Source organism: Nestor notabilis, unplaced genomic scaffold (genome assembly GCF_000696875.1).
Source record: "Nestor notabilis isolate BGI_N333 unplaced genomic scaffold, ASM69687v1 scaffold28132, whole genome shotgun sequence".
Lineage (NCBI taxonomy): Eukaryota > Metazoa > Chordata > Aves > Psittaciformes > Psittacidae > Nestor > Nestor notabilis.
The window spans coordinates 1-18,818 of record NW_009919161.1 but is presented as its reverse complement, the minus strand read 5'-3'; the positions used below and the strand labels follow the sequence as shown (position 1 = coordinate 18,818).

At 37.9% G+C, this 18,818-nt stretch overlaps 1 protein-coding gene across 1 annotated transcript in view; it reads right to left on the bottom strand.

Moving 5' to 3' along the window:
• NOP14 (NOP14 nucleolar protein) overlaps positions 1–18,529 on the bottom strand; it is a 21,255-nt gene extending 2,726 nt beyond the window's left edge. The window contains exons 1-14 of the mRNA XM_010010117.1: positions 18,332–18,529; positions 16,124–16,258; positions 15,169–15,310; positions 14,496–14,641; positions 13,961–14,098; positions 12,342–12,464; positions 11,076–11,207; positions 9,611–9,917; positions 8,202–8,332; positions 7,878–7,963; positions 6,080–6,215; positions 4,330–4,431; positions 3,382–3,535; positions 238–397 (exon numbers count right to left, since the gene is read on the bottom strand). Coding sequence (XP_010008419.1) covers positions 238–397; positions 3,382–3,535; positions 4,330–4,431; positions 6,080–6,215; positions 7,878–7,963; positions 8,202–8,332; positions 9,611–9,917; positions 11,076–11,207; positions 12,342–12,464; positions 13,961–14,098; positions 14,496–14,641; positions 15,169–15,310; positions 16,124–16,258; positions 18,332–18,529 — 2,090 coding nt within the window. The remainder of the gene's footprint in view (positions 1–237; positions 398–3,381; positions 3,536–4,329; positions 4,432–6,079; positions 6,216–7,877; positions 7,964–8,201; positions 8,333–9,610; positions 9,918–11,075; positions 11,208–12,341; positions 12,465–13,960; positions 14,099–14,495; positions 14,642–15,168; positions 15,311–16,123; positions 16,259–18,331) is intronic.
• Positions 18,530–18,818: the final 289 nt, after the last annotated feature.

Below are 18,818 nucleotides of genomic sequence, written 5' to 3'. Positions count from 1 at the left end.
CCTGCTGAAGAGCTTGACAGTTCAAAGTACTGAGCACCTCCTCTAATTCTACATCATCAGTTCACAGCTGTACTAAAGAGGAATGGAAGGCCTATGCATTCCAGCAAGTGCTCTGCAAAACATTCTGGCAAATGACCAGCAATTTCATATGCTACTGCTTTTACTCCTAAGGAGCACTGTCACTATGATTACGCAAAAGATGATCTGATATTTCTTCTGTTTACATCTCCTACGTACCTGATATGATTCATTTCTGTTCTGCTGGTTTCCTTTAATCTATTCACAATACTCAATGGCAGTTTTTGCTTCTGCCAACTTTCCAGATCCTTCTTATCACACACCAAAAGCAGTTCTGAATTTTTCCCCACTGGTGTAAATGGATGCACAACAGTATAGCCTAAAAACCAAGAACAATAATCATTAAAGAAGATGAATTCTGACCATTCTTCCTGAAACAACTCTTTCTATGTTTTTAATCATACCACCTTAAAGAATACTTTGTCAGTATTATGTTATTCTAAGAATACAGAATGCTGGAACACGGGTACAATCACAGAAGATGATCAGGTGGCCAGAGCACCTCCCATACAAGAACAGGCTGAGATCTGGAGTTGTTCAGCCTGGAGAAGAGATAGCTCCAGGGAGACCTTAGAGCAGCTTTCATCTTCTAAAAGGGGCCTTCAAGAAAGCGGGAGAGGGACTTCTGACAAGGGCATGTAGTGGTAGGACAAGGGGGAATGGCCTAAACTGAAAGAGGGAAGATTTACATTAGACATTAGGAAAAAATTCTTTCCTGTGAATGAGACATTGGATCACGTTGCCCATGTTGAGGATCAAAGTGTTCACTGCCAGATCAGATGCAGCTTTGAGCCACCTGCCTGGTCTAGCAGGGGCCCTCAGATACATGCTGCCGAGACCTTTCCAACTCAAGCTAAGTAATTTTAAAACAAGAAGAGCAGGGAACACAGAATATATACTGTGTGGGGCAAAGCATACAGAAAATGCACAAGAATCACAGTGCTTCTGATCACAAACTGCTCTGTGAAACAGTACTTACAGAGTAACATGAAAGAAACATCTGAGAAATTTCATGGCTAAGGGAGAAAACCATCTGCAGTCTGTGCTGGACTTTTTTTTAAACAATTTCTTTGTTTTCCTTACGTCCTGGCAAGCTTGCAATGGAACTTACCTCCAATTCAAACTGAAAGTTAAGGTTATTTACATGCTCCTGAACCTGTACATAGCTCTTTACACACAGGCCAGAAGTCAGTAAGTTTGAATAGAGATTCATAAGGTTTGAGACCAAAAGTTGAGAGATTATGACACGCACATACGTATGCATGATCAGGAACCAAGATACCTAAGTTTTATTATCTGCTTTACTTGTGAGACTGTAGCAAATCTCATTAGCTGAGGCTATCAACAATGACAATTCCTTCCCACTCCCTCCACCTCCAGCTTTTCTTCTTTTTTCAGGTAATAATTGGGGTTTTTTTTTTTAGTCTAAAGCAGACTGTATTGCAGCCTTTTATGAAGTTATAGTCCATATAATTTTTCATGTGAGAAATTTATGGATCAAGCTCAAAATTAAAACAGTAAGAGCTCTATTTTCTAATTCTACTTACTGTCAAAATTGAACCCCAAGAAATTGCTGGTGTGACAGGATATTAACATTCCAGAGAACTGGATGTACACTCATTTTAAAATATTCTGTATTGACAGCCTAATCACTTTATCAGCAATACTTCCACCACAAATACTTAAAACCATGACTGGATACTTTGGTAACTTCCAAACATCAATATTGACTGAAAAAACTCTCAAAGAGAACAGTGTGCCTCTGACGTATCCTTTATTGAGCTTTCCCTCACTACCAGAAACCAACATCGTGCAGATTTAACTAGTGCAAGATCATTAACAGAAATCCTAAGAAAATTAAAAAATAAAGTTAACACTTCATCACCAATTACCACTCCATATTTTAAAATAGTTTCTTATCTGATTTTGCAGAATCCTATATTCTGACTGTACCAATACCCTTTTGTAGATCAAACATTCCTAAGAGAGTACACCAAAGAGAAAATACTTTAAGCACTACATAACCCACCCACTCCATAACCTCTTCCCACCTCCTTCTAAGAGTTCAGCTGTTGGTATTCTGAGAATCCAGGGCTCAGCTCTGATGCAGCCCAGCTGTGTAACCTTGGCTTATGCTTCAGGGGAAACTGCTAAACTATAAGAAGCAGCTGGGAGAAACTCTGTAGGGTACAGCCATACAAGTTAATAAAGGTGAAACTGCAGTGCCAGGCTTGTTGAGAAAAGGGACTGTTAATAACTCAAGAATTCAAAAGAAAAAACAATCCTAAAGTGGAGGAGGAAAGGGAAGCTGCAAGACAACCACTCAGTACTACTGAAGGTGCACTGGAACACTGCAGCAACAGAAGCTGAACCTTCCTCCTCAGACAGATGACTGTCTAGAGAACAGAGACTCTTCAGGTGTCTTACCAAGAGTGATGAGCATATTCATATATAGCCTGTAGTTCATTACATCCCAGATGTCTTGTGGGTTTGCCAAGAAATCACTGAATTTTTCACTTGAGACTATCCTGTTGGCAGAGTCTCTTCCCGCGTGCGAAGTGACTCAGCGTGACCCAAACAGAGATACTAACAGTTACTGTGCTCTGCCAAAGCTCCTATTAAGTGAATTATTGTCACTAAACTTGTCAACAAAAAAAGCCCCAGATCTAGAATAACTTTAAAGCTAGAAACAAATCCAAAAGAAAAGGTTGAAGAAAGAGGAATACTCACAAACAAAAATCATTTGCTAGCATATGGATCGGATGAAAAGATAGTTTTATTCTTCCTGTTGCCTATGCAAGTTGCTAAGTTTGCAGTTATGTTACAGCACTGACTAATCCTGTCTGTGGGGGACAGCTGCCCACTACAACAAATCCATGTCAAACTAAAAAAGAAAAATACCAACTTTGTGATATACTTTCTCTCATTTATCTCTGTGACACAGCTATTAGCTGAAGGGGGAGGGTACCTGCAGCATTAGCTGCTGCCTCACTGTGAAGATCCAGTACTCATTGGGAATCTATTAGAAACTGGATTTCAGAGCACAGTCCAATCACAGTCTATTTAGAACAACACTATTGTAAAAATACTGCACTGTGGCCAACATGACTTCATTTCCTTTACTAATTCCAGTTGTTTCCTTCCTGCCAACACCATCAGAGGATCTAGTTCATAGTAAGATGCCCAAGGTTGTGTATGGCTAACCTAGCAGGTTATTTTGGTCTTTTGTTCAAAACAATAAATTGTGTATGAAATACTTTTACTGACTTAAGTTTATTACTCATTTACTCTAAACAAACTCACCCTGGGCCTGTTTTTTGGGGAGAGATATGTGAAGTACTCCAAGAAGAAAATTGATGAGTTCTGGTACAAATCTTCTGGAGAGAGATACATATTCCAGGAACAAACAGCATATAAATAGCCCTTTAATAACATCTTGCAATGTTGTGATGCGACACTAAAAGAGAAATAAAAAAAAGGCACAAAATATTTGTCATAAGAAGTCTATCCATCATCAATACAGAATCTCCCAAAAAGTAGAAATATTAAACAAGCTGTACACATTTAAAATATGTAAAATTACACCCTTTGGACTTAAATGAAAAGTATATCAGCTTTCCCTTGCCCTCACAAAGAGTATATGCAGAACCTGAGTAAGAAGTCCGTCAGAACTGGTTTAGCCACTAGAAGGTGCTAAACAACAAACAATAAGTTCTTCAGAAATGAACCAAGAAAATGCAAGGCTCAGAGCAATGTGGATTTCTGACAGCAATAGAATAACTAGCTCAGAACTTTTGAAACATACAAACAGGGTATATGGACAGAAAAATAGGAACATATTCCAACTGCACTGCAATGCACTTAGGTGAATTTTCAAGGAAAACAAACCGCCAATTTTTAAGTATCTTTCTGAAGCAGAAACAAATGCAATATACGGAAGAGAAACTACTAATGAATGATTTCAGACTGTATTCAGCCTGTTCTATTAGTCCTGTATAATTTGCCATATAAGGAATTCTGTGTGACAGCTTGAAAAACTGATTAGATATGGTTTTGTGAGTTGGGCTTTCCTCTGCAAGGGGTTTTCCCTCTTCCCTTTTTCTTCCAATTACTATCTGTGACTGCACAAAACACAAAGCTGCCTTTTCAGTACATATCCAATATATACATTAATGCTAACACTGTATTTGGAGTCCTAGGAAGAAACAAGGAAATGAAGTTATATACTGAGATGCAACATCACAGACATACCTTGGTAAGTAGCTGACTCATGTACATAAAAGCAGGTGTTACAATTGGATGCCAGAAGTCAGAAGTTGGAAACAGCAGAGATGTAATTTTCAAATAAATAAGCTGAGAATACACAAAACAGGCAAAATACAGTTAAGGACATTATTCCCAGGATCTTGACTTTCCAAATATGTAACGGATGAATGAGTAACTGCTACATAGTAGTCTAAAAATACTACAATATACATAATTTTGAGAAATCTGATACAAGACTTATTTATTGAGATGACTGTTTAAGTTACATGAGAAAATGGAATATCCGTTATAGGTCTAACATTGCAATAATTCAACAAGGCAGCTGAAAGAACAGCTAAGAAGGAACTACGCCTCCAAACCCCATTCACTTCATGAGAAGATCTGACTTCCTTCAGCCCACGACCATCTCACTCTCACACCACAAACACATGAGCAAGTGGCCTGAAAATTATCTAAGTGGATATTTACATAGTAAACTAGACACAAGGCAAGTTTTATTGTTTCAGCTCTGTTTCTCTCCACAAAGTTTGTTGTAAACAAATACTCTACTGAACTATTTTGGTTACCAAATACCACAGTCCACATTTCAGGTTAGATTAACAGCCGGCACATACACCTACTAACACAGCTGGTCTAAGGAACATTCATTCAAACAAGTGCATTGAGAATAGGAGAGTGATATAATTCTACCCTAGAAGATAATGATGGCTTGAAACCTGGAGAAGTCCACTGAAGGGAATGAAAATCAGAAGTGTGATTGGTGGCATAAAGGTGACAGCGGCAAAATAAAAATAGAAGTTAAAATGTCACTACAACACATTTCCTGTAAATCCAAAAAATTCCTGAACAAAGACTCTTCAAAAGAACTCAACATAAACATTTTCCAAGCTGCAAGAATCAAGTCTTCTAAGAAAATCCTTCAGTCTTATTTTCTTTCATTAGTCTAATTCTTGCATTAGGCACCACTGCTTTATCAAGCTGGAACACAAGACAAGTACCTCCCTTTGGATTACTAACTTACAGTTTGTCTTTGAAACTTTTTAGAACAATAAACAAGCACTCATTTTCCATATGCTCCATTCTGTAATTCCCTAACAGCCATTTACAGAGATACTGAAAAAGGAGTCTGTTTCACACTTAGCACGACCGCTGAATTTTGGAATACAAACCAATATAAAAAAAGAAAGGTCAAATCTCTCCGAGTTATTGATTTAGCAATTATCATATAAAAAAATGCTAAGAAATGTTGTATTTTTATACTTACAATATATCTTGTTATATTTATTAACCTAGGAGATAATGCACTTCTATACAGCACTTATTTGGACTTAACACAAATTAAAGAAATCAAGACATTACTGACAATATCACTTTTTCCTATAACTACCCATTTGAGTTTCATCAGGAAAACAAAGAATGTTCTGCTATGAATACTGGAGTGGCAATTTTAAGATATCTTTCCCTTCATAATATTAGAGCCACACTTGTATTCTGAAGAATGTGTGTGTGGTGGTTGGTTTGTTTCTTAGGTTTTCTTTGTTGTTGTTGTGTTTGTTACAACTTATCTCCAGCAAGGCCATTAAAAATATAGAGAGAAACCTAAAAAGTCATAGATGCTAATAATTCATTATATACACTGAAATATAGAATTCAATTTAATGTCTTCTCACATTTACTGGCATTTCTGTACTAATGGAAAGAACAAGAGCTTTTCCTAGCAGTATGCATTTGTTACCGTGTCCAAGCCTGGAAATGTTGCACGGCCTTTGACTTCAATTACTTCTTCCATATCATGTGCAGCATCTCGAAGGATAAACTTAATACTGTCACTGGCTGCCTCAGGAAACATCTGGCAAAGATTGTACAATGGCCTAGTAACAAGAAATGTAAGTCATAATCAAGCTACACCATTGATGTTAATTAAAATCTCATTTTCAAGCACCTGTAGGAAGACTTCTTGTGTTCCATCTACATTATAACAATAAGAAACTCCCTGAAATTATTCTTTTTTAGAAAGGTCCCTTCCAACCCATTCTAGGATTCTACAGTTATTATTGTAATACTTTTAATTTACAGACACACGTATTTTTCATTGGGCCTTGTGAGATAATCTTTGATTTGTTGGTTTCTAAATCTTAAATAAAAAAAACAATTAAGAACATTAAAATACATTCCCAAATCATCTGCGATGGTTAAAACATATGCTTCTGCATCTCCTAAGTCTACATTTTGTTGCACTTATTTATGCTGGCACATATTAGGCAGCCATTACTCTAAATACTCTGAAGCCATGTCAAACAACATGCGAGGCAGCAATGCGGTTAGCAAAATTGTTACTTAAAACGAGCAAAAATCCCCACAAAGTTAGGTCAGCTCCTGGCTTATGGTTAGTGCCTACAGGGAGATGCAGTCAGGAGGCTGCATTTGTTTGGTTAGTTTTTCCAGTATTTTCAGTTAAAAATGTCTGTAGTGATATTAATAAATCCCAGTTCTAGAAAACAATCAAAACGCGTTTAGTTTTTCACACGGCTGCAGCATGTGTGACAGTATCAATGGGTCAATGCTCCTGCTGACGAATGCAACACAGCAATGAATGTGAAAGCTCCACATAACACGTTTTTAAGAACTTGTTTACTTCAGCATAAAATATAAATCATATGCTGAAAACTACATATAAATAACTCACTGAAAGAAAGCTGATTAGCCTGCAAAGGCAAGACAGGAATCACAGACTAATTTTGATCGGAAGGTACCTCTGGAGATCATTCTATGCAACTCCCTACTCAAACCATGGCTAACGTCAAAGCTGGATCAGGTTGCTCACGGCTTTGTTGAGTTTTGTGTATCTTCAAGGGTGGAGATTCCACAGCCTCTCTGGGAAACTTGTTTTAATATTCAGCACTTTTGCTGTGGCGATTTTTTCCTTATATCTAATTGGAATCTCCCTTATTGCAGCCTGTGCCCAATGACTCTTGTCCTTTGTTACAACTCAAGACAAATTTGACTCTCTTGTCACTGTAAGTGCCTGTAAGGTATTTGAAGACAACAATGCCAAACTGAAAACCTCCTGCAAAGTGTTTACTTGGAACTTTTGTATTAGCTTACTGTAATACTCTAATTACATTTTCATCTAGTTCCCCCAGTGAATTCACAGAACAGAAACCAATGGCAAAACCAAAGATTGCAAAGGGAACTGCGCACTACCACTGCAAAGCCCAAAACCCTTAATCAGCAGACCAACTTCATGCACAGAAGCTTGCTTGCATACATACATGGTATTCTTTATCCACTCTCTATGAAAAGCATTTTGCACATCAAAAATTACATTCTGAGGTTTTGAACATGTCTTGGTACAATTAATAGCTCAAGCAATACATGAAACAAAGTTAAAATGCTTTGTTTCTGGAGAGTTACCAGTTGCCTACAATCCCTATGGAACTACCCAAACCAAACAACATGGTAAATGCTTTGTCCTGTGTAGCTTTTCTATTCAAATCATAAAGGAGCAGAAGTCAAAAGGATTTATTACTTACAGGACCAGTTTGTCAATAGTTCTGAGCTCTGGCACATCCAGACTTGCTAACTCCCCAATATACTCCAAAAGGAAGCCAAACAATTTCTGCAAGAAGCATAATAGGTTAAAATTATTAGTTTTTTCTTCATTGTACATATTCTTAAAGAGCACAAAAGAACAGTGATAAAGAAGTTAGAAAATGAAGAGTAGTATGTTGATTCTAATGCTATTCATAACACATAAGCATGTATGTTTTATTCTGCTTCCTGAATATTTACTAAACTTACTCTGGAATTCAAAGTTAATTTTTCAGTTTAAAACAAAACATAACAAACCCCCATACTTCCAACTTTGCTTTGTTTCCCACTGCAAGGCTTGGATGATTGCATTTCTGAATTCTCTCCAGTATTATAAGCTGTTGTTCTATTGTTCTTCCAGCCAATAAAGACTTAAATGTCTCATAGGACTCAGGAACTAGAAAGTAAAAACAAAAATTGACCAGGGAAAAATATCAAACTTAACATACTGAATTCAACAACTAACAGATTTCCAACTTTAAAAAGTCATTATTCAGAAAAGATACCATGCAGCTTTTAAACAACCCCTTTTAAACACTAATAAGCTATCAACATATATGTAACATTATATACATGAACTTCAGTAAACAAATAATGTAAATGTTTTTCAATGAGTAACATTCTATTCATCCTTGAAATTTAAAGGAAAATTTACCATAATACATTACATCTATGTTTTAATCCACACCTAACTACTTTTTGTAGGCAGGATATTAAAAGAAACTTACCACTATTTAAACAAACAACCCCAACAAAACCCCAACCAAACACAGCTCCCCCCCATCCCCCCCAAAAAAATAGCCCAACAAACCAAACCAACCCTGGCATATATTTAGTCCTTTGCAGAAGTCCACATGCTACAAAACATCCTAACTGGCTCAGGTTTTTGAGTTAATTTTAACCCAAAAATTAACTCCATTAATTTTAAAGTTAAAGCCAAATCTGAATGCAATTTAAATGGCTTTGTGTAATAAGTTATCTCTTTCTGATGGAAAAATGCAATTCAGGAAGTTGTTTGAAAGGTTGTTTAATCTTGCAACAGATACTTTTGTTAGAGAGATCTACACTAGAACAATAGTTGGATGCACTATGTACTTAATATTAATGGATGTTTTGTGTACTACTTGATATGTGCCTCCTCCTTCCTCCTAAGCACAGACCCAAAAGGAGGCAGACTCTGAGTGTCTCTACGACTGTTATGTTACATCACAGAGATGACACCTCAGAATCCTGCTTCTCCCAAGCATCTTCTCCGACAAAAATATCAGTTCAAACACCAGAGAAAGTAACCTTTTCTCATTTAAGTATAGATAATAGAACACTATTCTGGCTTCTCTTATACAGACCACTAGCAACTTTGGTTTGGATGTGTTCATAAAGGAGTACAGATCTTTGAATTTTTCTCCCCAATATTTATTTTTCAATTCTAAGGCTGCCTGGAGGAGCAGAAACAGCACTGGGATGAAGCAGATCTGGTTCCCACTGCTCAAAGCATAACTAGGGCTGATCACTAAGTAACAGCTGCTGGCTACACTTAGAATAATAGAAGACAACTGGTAAGCAAAACTTAATGGATGAACAGGAATACCTTAAGATCCTACATGGCAGAGAAAGAGACTGTTTATAACTCCCGTAAAGACAACAGGGATCTCTGGATCAGTCCTCCTCTGCTTACCAGCAAATGTATAGGGAAGCTCTGATTCAGCAGCTTTCATTTTTGGATCTAGTTCCTCCACATTCTGTGATTCGTTTTCATCGGTCTTGTGTTTCTTCTGTTCTGTATTCCCTCCAGCTTCTTCTTCACTCTCAAGGTCAGATTCAAGATCAGAGTGGCTATCTGCAGCAACATCCTCCTCATCTTCATTAGATGCTTCCTCACTTTCTTCTTCATTCTCATTGTCTTCCTTCTCATCTTCCTCTTCTTCCTCCTCTTGTTTTTCCTCCTCCTCCTCCTCTTCATTTTCGATATTAATTTTTCCATCCTGTAAGTAGAGAAAGCAAGCCAGTGAAAACACTGATAAAGTGACAGCACCTCACCAGAATCACCATCCAAAGCTAACATCACACACACATGAACAGAATCTGAGCCTTGCTACCACTGACCAAGCACTGACAGTCAAGGTGGATTTTAAGGGGAGAACATGCATACAGATATAAGAATAGTAGGGTACTTGCAAGGGGTTGTAAGAAACTGGAAGAACAGGAGGTAGTGTATAAGGACCAGAATAATCAACATAAAAGTAAAAACTACGGACAGATGATATGAAAAACAAAAATCAACATCAATTACAGAAGCATTCTTGATTTAAAAAAAAACATATTAAATTCTATGTATTAGAATAATGTCTCAGATAAATATTTGTTCCCATCCTGATCTTATTAATCATCAGTTTCAAATCACATTCACAAATTTATCCTCCCCCTTGAGTGCGGCAGCAGTTCCCTTGCTACTTACATGTGAGAGGATCAGAGGATGAGTATGCACACACGTGCAGCAGAGTCAGGGTGACTCACTTCATCAGCTTTAAGATTTTATTGTTCTGCCACCTTAACCAAAGCTACCACACAGGGGAAGGGTTTTTCCAGAAACACACTCATCCTCAGGCTGAAATTTAGTGGAAGCTGTATCAAATACAGCAGTAATTAAACTTTTGGCCATCAAATATAATAAAGACATCTCTAAACTGCAGAAAGTTCAGCAGAAAGCCACCAAGATTGTTGGAGGGCTGGGGCACTGCCCTATGAGAGGCAGACCTGGGCTTAGTCTGCCTGGACCAAATAACCACCTTCCAATGCTTACATGGGAGACCATTGAGAAGGTAGAGCAACACTCTTCATCACAGTCCACAGCAGAATGAGAAGCAACAGGCTATAGTTGAAGCAAGAGATGCTCAGACTGGATATAAAGGGAAACTTTCACAGTAAGGACAGTCAGGGGAACAGGCTACCCAGAGAGGTGTGCAGCCTCCATTCTTGGAGATTTTCCAAGAACATACTAGATAAAGCCCTAAGCAAACTGGTGATTTCACAGTTAACCCTGCTTTGAGCAGGAAGGTGGACTAAAGGTCTCCACAGAGGTCATTGCCAAACTGATTTTCTTATCTTCTTTTCAGAACTGTAAATGAAATTTTAAACCTTACCTTGTAAGACAATAAATGTCTGTCATCTTTATCCAGAATAAAGCCATCAGCCAGATCATCAGCTGACACATGGCTGGGTTTCTTTTTATTCTCCTGTTCATCTATTCCACGCATTCGACGTAGTCGATCTGCCTATGTTTTAGAAGAAATACGACACACAGATGTGAGCCATCAATCATATAACTACACCAGAATGGAAGATCCCTCAAATACTACAGCTAGGAAAATCAAAGGAAAAATGTTAACTTGGATTACTAAAGAAGAGGATGAAGAGAAAAAACAGCAACTTGAGAAATTACGGGCAAAAGCTGATGATTCCTTACTTCTTTGTGGGGAGTACAATCTGATAAGAGCACAGAGTTAATTGTATTATCTTACGTGGAAGGCTTTAAAACTGGGTTTACCAGAAGCATTATGTTCTCTCACTCTACAATTTACCTGTTTTGCTTATGAGACAATGCATCAATACTAGAAAATGTAAGCTTCTAAAGTGTTCTATGATTCTTCAGTGTTTATCTGTGTTTCCCATATGTGTAACAAGTTTGTAGTAACCACAACCACATCCTAAGATTTTTAAGATACGCTAAGTTTTAAATAGACTCAATGGGCAACATCTGAAGCACAGACAGACTGTACATCACACAAGATGACAAGAAGAGAAAAGAAAAATAAATCCTGCTTTCTGTTCTGCTATTAGGTACTGAGCTGTTCTGAGGTAACCTGAAGGTACTGGATCCCTGCGGTTCTCAATGTGTCCCAATAAAAAGTAAAAATAGAAGAGAAACATTTATCAATTTATTCAACCTTTCCTTAAGATCTGGAGCTCCATGTAACAGAAGAAGCATGCAACATCTCCCAGGAGAAGCCTATTCCTCTGCAAAGCAAAGCTATATACATGCTACTGCTGGAAGATTCTTGCAACACCAGAAAACAATGACTTGCCAGTGCAGCAATTCAACTGCTGTACATGATACTCCCTTTACTGACTTAGAAGCACCTCTCAACTTTGAATAATTTAAAACATTTAAAGGCAAACTGAAGAAAGATCAACTCATGCCATAAACCTCAATAGTCATGTACTAAGCCTATGTTTTTTTGTTGTAGTATCAGATTGCAACCAAAACACAAACAAAAGATTTACTGAATTCACCCTCTGACAAACTGCACTTTAGTATAGCCACTTTCAATGTAAGGTCAAGCAATGAATATAAGTGGTCACTCCCAAAAGACAGGCCACAAAACAATCTAAAACCATAACTGGTGTACCTCCAGCTTCTGGAGTCGTGCCTGCTCCTCCTTTGCCAATTCTTCTTCTGTCTTCATCCTTTCTGAAGGTTTTGCTTTCATCTCGAATCCAAGTTCTCGAACAATCATATCATATTCATCAGGCTAAAGGAATATTTATATAATTGTTTATTATCTTAAGTTTTATTTTTCTGCTCTGCAGCCACCCCTCTGCCACACTAACAGCTAAGAAAAGACCATTTCCAAAGAAAGCTGCAAGAACATTCAACTCCACAGTATAAAAACAAGAAATGGAATGAACGCTTGAATGGAAATTCTCCTGGAATTTCCCCTTCCCTATTTAAGCTACAACAGAAAAGCAATAATATCCTTAAATAAAAATTGGTTAAGTTATTAATTGAAAAACTTTAAAATCTTGTTCATTAATAAAATACTATTTCTCAAAAGGCAGCTAGAATTAATAAATTTGTAGCTTATGTTTCACTTTATACTGTCAGACATGAGCTAAGCCTTTGCTATCTTAGTTACACAGGTGTCTATCTTAAGGAAAACAAAAAGGGATTCTGATATTAAGGTTTTTTTCTAATTGGGAAAACAGTCACTAGCAGAGATTACCCTGGACCTGTGAATAGAGAATTCTTAATACCTGCTTAAGTCACTAAACCTCGCAGCTTCTCTAAAATTCAGTTCTAGGAATTCTTCTTCTTACACACAACTAAATAATTTTCTCCAATTCAACATTAATGTTATAATATAATTCACACTTTGCATCCTTGATAATCCCTAAACTGGATCCACACACATGAAAGAATCTTATCTTCCTTTTCAGCAAATTATGAAGACAAAGTCTTTGTCTAGACAGCACATCACCAACATATTAAGAGTATTTAGCATGTTACGAAACATCTTAAAACCGAAAATCAATACGTCAAAATATCAGCTTTTGATCCAGTATCTTCTAATCATTATTTGAGATCAGCTTTAACGTAAGATCAGTTCATTAGTTTGATCTTTCAAAAGCTGAATTCTATTGTCAAAGAATAAATGGAAATGTACAAATGTTCTGCAATATAACTCAAAATTTCCACAAGAAAAAAGAAAGTAAAATTGTGCAACCCATTACAACACCTATGCTTAGATTTAGAAGTTAATTTCCCTTAGTATAAAATACCAGTGATAGAAAAAGCTTTGAGACCATAAGGTATCCATTTCAAAGTGAAATTTTTTTGTTCCCTTTTAGCAGATACAGCACCCAATTTACAACAAGGAAATGTCTGTTGCCAAATACAAGATGTTTTATCCAAGGAACACTGCAAAGGCATTCAAACTAAGTCAACATTCTCAGCAAGTTTTGTTCTTCAAGAAAATGTTTTGCTGTACAAATAAGCTGTAGCCAACCCTGCTGTTCAACCTGCAACCTCTAACTAATAAAAGCAATAGGTAGTTAAAATCAGATGAAATAGATAAACCCCTATATTTCTCCAACTAACCAGCCTGTCCTAAAACTGTAGCACTCCTTCAATGTGAATTGCAGGCAACATTTTAATTTACAAAGTGATAAACAGCCTTGTACTTCAGCCACTGTGAGGCAAAACCACATGTTATTAGAATAAAAGAAAACAGTCAAACCAAAACCTTACCTTGGGTTTTTCTACTTCTTTGTCCTTTCTCTCTGACTTTGGAGTTTTGCGAGCAATAAGGGTTTGGATTTCCTTCCAGTCTTTGTCAAGCTTTTCTGTGAGTTCTAATGCATTTTCTCTCCGAGTTTGTCTCTCTTGCTAGGAAAAAAAAAAGCCAAACCAAATGCACCAGTTATGTCCAGATGGACATGACATGGTATCTGCAGTGTAAAACCAAAATGCTGTCTTTAGCAAATGAATAATTGTAAATATTTAACATTTATCTAAAGGTGTAAACATTCATTGTGAAAGATGCAGCACAGAGTTACACTGAATGGTACAATGGTTGCTACAGCAAGGAAGGGGAGATTTGGAGATACAAAAGAATGGCAGATATTCAACACTTATCTTAAAACACCTACAAAGTTAGAATGACTTTATTCAAGGACCTTGGACTCTTCTAGACACCCATCTCCTTTGTTTTCTATGCCACTACTATACAAAAAACAAATTGTGACAGCTTCTTAATCATGCTCATTCAGGGCTAAAAACTCACCTTTTCTTGCTTAGACTTGGCTATCATCTCTTCTATGAGTTCCTTCCTAGATTTAGGTTTCTCCTCCTCTTCATCTTGCTGCCCACTTGGTGCTTTTTTACGAAGGAGGCCTCCACCCCCTCCAAAGTGAGCAGCAGTTAATTCAGCTAGGAAAAAAAGCAAACCACAGGAGATTGTGAATCCTTTTCAAATCCAAACATGAGCACTGCAGTGTTGCTGGGACAGTATCTCCCTATTCCTTGAGAACGGGAGCAATTAAAACTATTGCATCAATAATGTACTACTCCCATCCCTACGGATGCTAGACACATAATTTACACTGAAAACATTTTGTACGAGATAGGCATATGGAGTTTTTCTCAGTATTTTTACTAGCATTTAGGTACAGAGAAGCAAGAGAGCAATCAGAGAACTTGCACGTCATATTCTGGCCAAAGGCCTTGAAATAAAGGTACTTATGTATGCTGTAAAGCCCACAGATGAAAGAAGCTAGCCAGGTAGGGAGTTGCAACTTAACATCTGCTAAAATCCAAACAGCTGTTCTGTGTGGGATTAAAAAGGAGTCAAATCTGTCTTATACATCCAAACCAACTATGTAATATTCTTTCTCACTGAAAGACAGTACTGAACAAATGATGTACAGGTACCGACAATAAAACCAGCACTGTCTTACCTGACAGTATTCCTCTCTCTTCTGTGTCACTGTCACTATCAACAATATCATTTAGTTTTTCAATTTCTGCCAAAGACTGGCCATAATGAGTCAGTTCCTCATCTTCATTAAGATTATAGATACTCTTCTTTCCGTAATTTTGCTAAGAATAGTAAAACAAACCAATTAAATAACAAAAGATTTTTAGTTCCCAGGCAACAAAACAAGAAAGCCTGTATTTTTATGCTAATTGAAGAGATTCTTATTCCCATGTTCTGCTGGAACACCACCAGACCAATAATTTCATTTCAAGTATATGAAAACTTAAAGAGAGGGAGTACGATGTCTCACTCTATTCGTACATTGGTATAAGAAACTCAGAAAACCTAAGGAAGCTTATTCATATATCAGTAACAAATTCTTAATTACTGTTTCAGGCCTACTGAAACAGACTTTAACCTACATAAATTATCTGTAGAATAAGACATTACACTGCTCAATTCAAGAGACTAACTATAATGAGGCAGAAAGAACACTACTGCACATACAATTCACATTACAGAATGACACCAAGAGTCCTAGTCAGCAAATGAAATGGCTGCTGTTCAACAGCTGTACTGAAATCTCAATGTGTACTTGACGGTAGTTGCACTTTCTCAATTCAATTCCCAAATGACAGTAACCAAAGCAGTCAAAGAAATCCAAGCAATCAATGAATCTGCTTGAACTTGGCTTTCTTGCCTATCAGTGCTCAGAGAAGTTTCTGCTTCGAGAAACTGTTCTGTAAAACCAAAAAGTTTTCATGAAAAATTTGGTTCCCACAAAAAAATGCTTTTTCATAAAAGTTTCAAACACGTAAAGTAATAAGAAAGTATCACCCCACAGCCCACCCTTTTAAGGGGGATGCACCCAACCTAAGTAGTGAAGTGTTTCTTGTGGTTTTGATTTGTTGTTCCTTTTAATTCCTGTACTTTACCTGTCTTTCCAAAGTGAACCGTCTGATCATCTTTTCCTCTGGACTTATTTTGGTGTTATATTCACCAAAACGTTTATCTTTAAACACATTTGTCTTTTCCCTTTCTTTATATTCTTTCAGTAACGTTTGGGTACGCTAGAAGGAAAAAAAAATTAAAAAGGGAGATTTAAAAAAAAGGAGATCAAGTTAAAAGACAGAGAGAATAATTACTTTCAAAGCCAGGGCAAAAAAGGCTCCATGTTATCCTGGCAACAATCTAATTTATAAGAATGCAATGAAAGAGAAGAAAAAAAAAATAATGAGAAAAGAAAGGAGAGGGGAAGCTCATACAACATATTCAGAATCATTAAATTATCCTCTAAGCTGCCCATATGAAGATAAAATATGGTACACTGTATCTCACCTTTATTTTATCACATATAAAACCTCTCCATTGCCACTGAAGAATTATGATTTGTCTGAAGCTTAGCATCCAAGAATAACATATTAAAGAAAGCAAACAAGCCACAGTGTCAGCTGAATCTCTTTCAGTCTTGTCATCTAAGACTGAACCCTTACGTTTAGCTGCCTGCTTTAGTGTTGAGCACAGGCAGGTTATGCATCAAGGCAGTAAAAGGAAGTTTAGCAGACCTATATGAGGTATTATGTGCTGTACATATGGTGCAGGTAAGGAAATAGGTTTACTTTGCAATACCAGTGATCTAACTCATGACAAGCATCTAATTTATTTCTATTAAAGCTCCAAGACCTTAAAACATGATATTAAACATTCATGAAGTTCTCTAAAATCTGAACAAATAGTAATGAAGACCGAAAGCTAAATTTGTAACTTCATGCTGAAGATATTACCTAGTTTCTAAAGGAAGAAAATGCTGGCTGTGTTTAGCCTGGGAAAAAAAACACATTAACTGAACTTTACAGAAAGGTACTCTTGCTATTCACATTACCAGGAACTCACAAATTGCTGCACTAAAGAAAAAGGCTGAGTTTCCTACAACAGGCCTCTGCAGCCTCACTGAGCATTCACAACTTCCAGTTGCTGCTGTAAGTGACACCAGGACTCAGGTTCCAGCTATCACTGTGCCAGTTCTACCTGGCATTTACTTCTTGCACAGAACATATCAATTATCGTGCAGCTTAAACATTGTGCCTGAGCTTTAATATCTCTTAATACCTTGGATACAGAAAAGCACTTCTGTTTATCGTTTGATGTCCTCTCTCACCAATAAAATATTTAATGCATGCAAAAATGATAACCTATCAATTCCCATTTGCTGCACTATTTAAAAAAAAAAAAAAAAAGAGCTTCTCCTTTTACTAAGTGCTTTAAATTCTGTTCAACAACAGTTTGTATGTAACATGTCAGAGAGAATCTCAGGGGCATACTTTCAAATCATGCTTTTTCCAGCCTTAACAGAATTGACAGAGGTTTTAACTTCTTTCCTGGTTTGTCTCAAGGGACAGATCATAAAAAATTCCACTGCCCCACTCAAGGGCAGGGTAGGTTGCTGGAATCCCAGATGTGTAGTATGACACAGTGTTCTCCCTTATGCATTATAGATTTGGTCAGGTAGCTAGTGATTTCGATCACATAAAGAGGCAATTTTAAAATGGTATAAGGATGGAAGATAGAAAATTTACACAAGTTATATGATCATTCCAATGAGCAACATGGACCGATAATTATTTTGCATCCCAACATAGTTCTACAACATTATTTAACCATTGCACAAAGTCATCTGCATGTTTTCCAAATCAATGGTAGCTTCCCTGTATCTACACATTTCTCACTGCATTCAGACCTTTGCGCCCTTTCAAACTTTCACTATTACAGCACCGTTGCATCACTGTAAGAATTTTAACATCACAAAGTGACCAAACCTGACCAACATAATGAACAATGACAACCACCTGCACTCTGGTCCAGTACCTGCCTGCATACAACGCGTGCCATTGTGCTCTGGGCAATTTGAAAAGAGAAACATTCCCACACATGCCATAAGGGAGACTTCCACTACTGAACGTTGTGGAATGCACGGGAGAGAGACGTTTTCACTTGGCATTCCATCACCATCCGCACAGTGTGAGGTGACCTTCTGTGCACAACAGGCCATCTCTCAGCTGGCCTGAGATGGCTCCAGGCTTGTCACCTCTCCACCACAGCTATGTCTAGAGATGCCAACCTTCCAACCTATGATGTCCTCTTACCTTCTTGATGGCCTTGGACCGTGAGACACCAGGCAGCCCCACGTCATTCTTGGTCTTCCTCCCCAAGATGCTGAACTTCTGCCTGTTGATTTTCACCTCAAAGGGGTTACTCTTGACCATGGCCACAGCTGACTTCACAGGGCCCTTGGCTGTGGAAGGCGCTGAGACCTTTCGCTTCCGCTTAGATGCCTTCCCCATTTTTGGTGTGGCTGCTGCGGATGCGTGTGGGGAAGGACAGGCTCGGTACTCACTCACCGTGCGGGGCCAGGGCGGGAGATGCAAACAGGGCCAACAAAATGGCGCCGGGGGGGGTGTGCAAAACCCCCCTAAATACCCCTCGGGCTCGACTACTGCCCTCCGACACGGTGCTGAGACGTACGAGAGCTCCCCTAAAGCCCCGTAGGAGCCGGCGGAGGCGCGGAGAGGAGAGAGCGGATCGCGGGCAGCACTCCCCTTACACCGGCGTGCCCCGACAGCACCACACGCT